Source organism: Hypomesus nipponensis, chromosome 15 (genome assembly GCF_054491055.1).
Source record: "Hypomesus nipponensis isolate SF chromosome 15, ASM5449105v1, whole genome shotgun sequence".
Lineage (NCBI taxonomy): Eukaryota > Metazoa > Chordata > Actinopteri > Osmeriformes > Osmeridae > Hypomesus > Hypomesus nipponensis.
In genome coordinates this window covers 18,367,387-18,374,383 of record NC_140375.1, presented here as the reverse complement: position 1 = coordinate 18,374,383, position 6,997 = coordinate 18,367,387, and the positions used below count along the sequence as shown (strand labels likewise).

Genomic DNA, 6,997 nt, shown 5'->3' with positions numbered 1-6,997 from the left:
GTTACACACAGGAACACACAGGCACACACACACACACGCACACACTGATGGTCTTTATAGTGTGGTGCTCATGTGTTCAGAAGGTCATCCCATCAGTGGGCATGAGAGAATTTCATACAAATTCTACAACTGTGTGTGAGAGAGTGCAGGCATGTGTGTCTACATGCGTGTCTCTGAGTGTGTGTGTGTGTGTGTGTGTGTGTGTGTGTGTGGGGTTTGTATTTCAGGTAAACAGGCTCCTGTCACATTCAGGTCTGCACCCTCTCTCTTCCCCAGCAGGACCAGGCAGATTACACATCCTGCAGAACAACACGAGCAGAGACCCCCAGGCCTCCACACAGACAGCAGGAGGAGGAGACAACAGGCTGACCGCTCACCTTAGCGTCCTAGTCTGAGACCAGTCTGGAAAACACCTAGCTACAGACACCACTGGTGGACCTTCACCCTGCTACTTTAGTTAGCTTTTATCATTGTGCTTTGTGGCGCCAATTGTGGGGATACAGCCAACGGGTTTTTAAAAAGGTAAACATGAGCCTTGTCTGATATGCCAACCGCATGAGCGAGGCGAGGCTACGCCATTGTACTTTTCTCAACTTTCTGAGCTGAGCTATACTTTGCTGAGTCCGAGGTGGAGTGAACACGCCTGTATCGGTTTACTCACAGGCTCCAGCGGTTTAGGTTCACTTTGACTGACAAAGCTTGTCTGCCGTTGAGGTTGTGATACGCACAATGAGGTTTATCATTAAGAAGGGGGCGTGAGCGCACACAAGGCACAGTTTGTCGTTTAAACCCCTACGGACGGGAGGAGGTGTCCTCGCGGGACTGCTACCGGCTGGGGGTGATAAAGGCCTTTGTTTCCTCGCGTCATTGCTGTTCTGTTGTAAATCGGTGTCGTTAGTCACAAAGAAGCGGAGACCTACGCTTGTCAAATGCATAAACCGCTCAAACGTTTAATTTAAACCGACAATGAAATATTGATTTCCCATGTCACATTTTGAATGATGTCACTGGTTAAACGAAATGAAATTGAGTCCAAAATCAAGCAGAAGTAAACAATCACAGAATTGCAGTGTTATTTTTTTTTGAAAAGGAGACCAAAAAAATCTATAATGAGAAGATTTGGGTGAAAAAATATAAATGTTTATCAGTTTGATGGCCATCGCATAGCCTAATTGTCACTTAGCCTACTTGACAGCTTCGCAACAAAAGGGAGTGATAGACAGCTAAACCATATCAAAAACGATAAGTTGGTTCTTAACCACATGCTGGCCACTGCAACTGTACCTAAACTGTACTCCAAATATAAGTAGGCTACGTCCAGGATAGGATTTGAAAACAGACAAGTACACAGTTGGTTTACAAGGTGGGGCATAGAATAACCTGTCAACCAGCACACATCTTGTATAAATAGTTTAGATTTTTATGAAAGTGCACCTGCTGTCAGTAGATTCGCTACTTACTTTTGTTAATTTCTTTCGAGCCGCGTCCGGACCTTCACTACGACACCATCCACCAAAACATTACTCCTAACGATTCATTTCTTCCGTTTCTCAGGCCACAACGGTCAATGTTTGGACAGTCTTGTGCTGTTTCGCTGTCGGGTAGTTTAGTTAAGGAGTACCGGTCTACTGAGGCATGAAGGAGCGAGTCCCATCCGCCACACTCATCATTCAAACGAGCACAGCGAGCGGCCGTCGGTTGAAGGAAAGCGCGGAACGGATTTTCTGGAACGTCAGCATTCAGGACACCGAATGGACACGCGGTCCCCACCATAAAGACATATTCCGTTTAGGCCACTTAATCTTTGATTCAAGCATTTTTTTTCATATCCATCGATCAATCAAACGACCAACATGAAATCTTTGTTTATAAATATAGACAGAGGCAGCACTCTGAGTTTGGTGACTCAGGATTAAGGACTTGGTCTGCAACATAACATTATAAAGTTATTTTACTACCGACACAGAAAATGACAAACAAAGTGAAACAAACAATTTTTTTTTTTTTACCATTATTATGTTATGTTAGCTCTATGGTTTGTGTTAGTGTTCCATGTGTTAGTGTGTGTGTGTGTGTGAGAGAGAGAGAGAGAGAGAGAGAGAGAGAGAGAGAGAGAGAGAGAGAGAGAGAGAGAGAGAGAGAGAGAGAGAGAGAGAGAGAGAGAGAGAGAGAGAGAGAGAGAGAGAGAGAGAGCTAGCTGTATGTGTGTGTGTGAGTGTGTGTTAGCTTTGTGCTTTCTCCCTAGTGACTGGTCAAAGTCTGGCAGCACCAGTGAATTGCACCTTCCAATTCAAACCAGCTATCCAATCAGAAACCCTCCAGCAGCCACAGCCACTGGTAACATTTACACAACAAAAGACAGACTCACTGATTCATCCCCCTCTTAATGTCTCCCCCTCCCTCCTCTCTCCACCCTTCCCTCATCCCTCCTCTCTCCACCCTTCCCCCCCTGTGCTCCCCTCCTCCTATTGGACCCTAACCCCCTCTTTCCCTCCCTAATCTACTTCTGTGCCCGTTAGTTTGATGAACTGCTGCCTTTCACTTCCTTGGTCCTCCCTTCTTACACACACAAACACATACACACACACACTCACACACATACACACACTCACACACATACACACACTCACCCACACACACACACTCACACAAACACATAGCCCCAACCCCCACCACACATACGACCCTCACACACACCCACACAAACCGTACACAGCAACACGCACACACCACTTACACAACCCTACTCCCAGACACACCACACACACCACACACACCACACAGGTCCAGCATGGCAAACTAGATGGTCAAGAACAATGGTGTCCTGGAATGAAACAGCCCACATGATTCTAGAGCCTTCCTGGTTCCATGATTCTAGAGCCTTCCTGGTTCCATGATTCAAGAGCCTTCCTGGTTCCATGATTCTAGAGCCTTCCTGGTTCCATGATTCTAGAGCCTTCCTGGTTCCTTTCTCTGGCTGGCCTCCGCTCTGGAAGGCTGCTTTACTGACTCTCTCATTGGGTAACACTTTTATGACCCCCCCCCGCCCACCCTGGAGCTTCTCCCTTCTTCTCCAGCAGAGTGGTTTGATGCCTTAGTTCCACCAGGTAAGAGACCTCTTTACGAGCTCTTAAAGCCCCTCTTCTGCTACAAACACACACAGCTCCCCAGGGAACTTGAGGGGTGGAGGGAGTTGGGGTGAGGGAAGTAAGGGAGAGGGTGGAGGGGTGAGGGAAGTAAGGGAGAGGGTGGAGGGGTGAGGGAAGTAAGGGAGAGGGTGGAGGGGTGAGGGAAGTAAGGGAGAGGGTGGAGGGGTGAGGGAAGTAAGGGAGAGGGTGGAGGGGTGAGGGAAGTAAGGGAGAGGGTGGAGGGGTGAGAAAAGGGGTGGGGGAGGGGGTTAAGGGGGAGGTGAGGGGTTGGGTGGAGGGGGAGGGTGGAGAGGGAGGGTGAGAGAGGTGAGGGTGGATGATGGGGGAGGGGGTGAGGAGCGGAAGAGGGGGAGGGAGGAAAGGGGGAGAAGGGGGTGTATGGGGTTTCACCTCTTGATACGCTTTGTCTGCCAGACTAGGCGTTACCACGGTAACGGTGATCTTGGTGAGAGGAACCAGTGGACCCCCACGGTTACGGCGCTGTGACAATGCAACCCCCCCCCCCCCACACACACACACACGGACACACACACACACACAGCAGAGTGGGGAACAGAGGGATTTGAGGTGGTGAGAGCCAGGGGATCATAATAAGGACCTCCTTCAGGGGGGAGTTCCATTCACTAGAAAATACCCACTTTTCTGCGTATGAATCCATGGCTTCATTAGAAAAATGAGGACTGGACACCAAGCAAATATACTGGTTTGGTTTATATTAGTAACCATCAGTAAATCAAGTCTGTAACTAGACTGCAATATAGTTAGGGGTGCTTTTGAAACACAGATTCGCAAAGCGCTCTCTCTCTCTCTCTCAGCTACAGAATGGAAGAGATCACCCTTGCACACACATATAGTATCTCTCTCTCTCTCTCTCTCTCTCTCTCTCAGCTACAGAATGGAAGAGATCACCCTTGCACACACATATAGTATCTCTCTCTCTCTCTCTCTCTCTCTCTCTCTCTCTCTCTCTCTCTCTCTCTCTCTCTCTCTCTCTCTCTCTCTCTCTCTCTCTCTCTCTCTCTCTCTCTCTCTCTCATAAAACTTGTGCAACTTTCACTGCTAAAAATTTAAACACTTTTACATGACTTAAGTATGTTGATGACTTTCCTGAACAAACCAATCAGTTGCTTTTCTCCCATCCACCTCTAAACCATGCAGACGCCATCTTGGAATCGATACAGCCCAGCCTTGACAAGTCTCTAAGGGCATTCGGAAAGTCCTGTTCGATCAATTCATCAAGACCACTTAAAGAGCCTCAATAGGAATCTGACCACCCGGTTTTCCCTGAAGATCCGAGACGCCTTCTCCCATTGGCTGTCCTCCTTCCACAGTCCCCGCCTCTTCCTCTCAGCGTTGACCTCTGATTGGAGGAGCCGTTTGTGGAGCCGCCAGTGTAGCCGTGACTGAGGAGGAAGTCCCCAGACAGGAACTGTGCGGGCGAGTCCCAGGTTCAGCAGCTCCTCGTTCACACTCCTGGCCCACACTGACCCCTGGTGGATGGGAAGGGAATTGCGAGGTTGTCACAAGGAAGAAATATTCACAGGTTTACTATTGTACTGACTGCTGTACTGTGTAGAGCAGAGGGACAGTGTTTTTATTATGGGGGTTTGACGGGGACAGATTTACTCTTTACAAAAAGTATAATGAAACCTATGTCCCCTCTTGTAGAGAACTGGGACACCTGGGAAAAGGTGATTAATAATACTAATAATACTAATGTGTTCATTTACACTTTAATCCAAAGTGATGTTCTGGGGGGACGCTGTGTTGCAGTGATGCAGCTGGACGTCCTATCACAGGCGTTTTCAACCCTGCTCCTGGACAGATACCTGCCTGTAGGCTTTTGCTCCTATAGGCACCTTATTCTGACTAGCTGGTTGATCAGGTAACTAGTGTTGTTCCCACCACCTACTGTGCTGAGAGACACTAAACAGTGCAGAGTCTCCTGGTCCCTGCTGAGGAGCCTCAGCCAGACCACCTGGGTGGGGCTCAGGTTCTCCTCCATCCACAGCCTGGCCTCTGGGGTTAGCTCCACCCCTGCCAGATGCACCGCCAGCCGCGACGAACACACACCTGTGGGCAGAGAAGACATGAGGCAGGGCTACAGTGCCACAACGAACTGTGAGGAAGCAACACACACACACACAGACACACACACACACACACAATGCAAATAAAGCAGGCAAAAGGGCTAAATAGATGATAATATGTACGTATAAGCATTTATTTACAGGATGCTTTAAACCAAAGAAATGTCCGTATTTGGCCTCTTGATTTGCAGTCAAACAGCACACAAAGTGGTCTCACAGGTTCAATTCCCCACAGGAAAAAACTGAGTACGAACAGACTGCAGTGGTCCCAATGTCAAGATGGCAACAGGAAAACAGCAGAAGGTCATGAAGAGATGGAATTGTAGAGTGATTTGATTCACCTAACTGGATAGCAACTCTGAGACTAAATCCCCTAGTTTAAGCACGTGGCACGGTCTTACACATAACGCAGTTTAAGTGCACGCGCCCAAGCCTGAATTTAATAGCACTGTAGCTATATCATGTCATCCCTAACAGGCTTTGGCCAGGAATCCCAGCCAGGAAACGAAAATTAAACACCAGCGGGGGAATAGCGCAGGTGAAGAGCGAAATGTGCCGTCTATAGGGAGGGAACTCTTATTGGATAAACCACAACAGACAGTTTTCGGTCAACGTGACGACGATCACTGCGCCACAAGGCCACGCCCTCGGTTAAGGGTAAATTTGATTGTTATCCTTTAAAAACAATTAAAGGAAGAAAATACTATACAATAAGATCTTAGTTCATAGATTGTATTATAATAATCACACAGAGTCCTAAAGTCAGAGTTGAATTGCCTCTACACACTCGCTCTTACGCCAACTATCTTACACACACACACACACAGTGTCACTGTTGTGTACTAAGCGGCACACACACACACACGCGCGCACACTCTCTCTCTCTCTTTTCTTACGTCTGGTCAGCAGTGTGGATAGGAGAGGGACGTGGATTGGGACGTGTTCCACTTCCAGACCTTTCTCAGTGATGGACCTGATTCTCCCTCGGAGACTGACATTCTGCTTGATAAAGCGAGCTGGGATCTCAGCAACGGAGTTAAACTTTGTGATCTGAGAAAACAGAAATGAAAGATAAATACAGTACCTATTTTAATTCTGCACGATTATTCAGTACTCTGTAGTTCTAATTACCACAATTGCATTAAACAGAGTGTCGCTGTCCCAATTGTTACGCCAGAATAGTACGGTTTCACTAGTATGTAGTGTTGAAAAGTACTTACTAATTTGATACTTCTCGATATTACAATAAGCCCTGCTATAGCGAGCACAGCGCTAGTTTTCTGTTGAAACATGAAGCACAGAAGTGGTTACAGTCATGGCAGACTACCCTGAATGTAATGTCGCAATGTCAGACTTAAATTTCACATCAGAAGTTTCAGTCCATACCCGGAAAATATTCAAATGATCATCCACAAATTTAGATACAACTGAAACGATGTTATCGGCTTCATTCGTATTCTCCTTGCGAATCTCCGGCATGTTGAATTGTTGACATTTTACAAAGACAACACTTTAGCTCCGCCCATCTGTGACGTAGTTCTTAAAGCGCTAGAACAACTCATTTGGCTCAAAGAAGCAAACAAGGAATTAAAACCATCCACATTCAAATTAAGCGTCAATTCAACATTTGAATTCACTCCATTTCCGCTCTATTTATCTCTCTCAAAACACATACACACAAATCTTACTGCATTTATCACTGTTGTCAAAAAGCCATTTATGTTTTTAAATTTACTGCATATCAAAAAGACAAATTTG

The 6,997-nt window shown here is 46.8% G+C and overlaps 1 protein-coding gene across 1 annotated transcript; it reads right to left on the bottom strand.

The window, feature by feature from the left end:
• Positions 1-3,842: 3,842 nt before the first annotated feature.
• On the bottom strand, positions 3,843-6,751 carry miso1 (mitochondrial inner membrane subdomain organizer 1). Its single transcript, XM_084674491.1, has 5 exons — positions 6,626-6,751; positions 6,460-6,519; positions 6,136-6,289; positions 5,062-5,222; positions 3,843-4,639 (listed from the first exon to the last, which is right to left on the bottom strand). Exons 1-5 carry the CDS (start codon positions 6,716-6,718, stop codon positions 4,385-4,387), a joined length of 723 nt encoding a protein of 240 aa, XP_084530617.1. The 5' UTR covers positions 6,719-6,751; the 3' UTR covers positions 3,843-4,384.
• Positions 6,752-6,997: the final 246 nt, after the last annotated feature.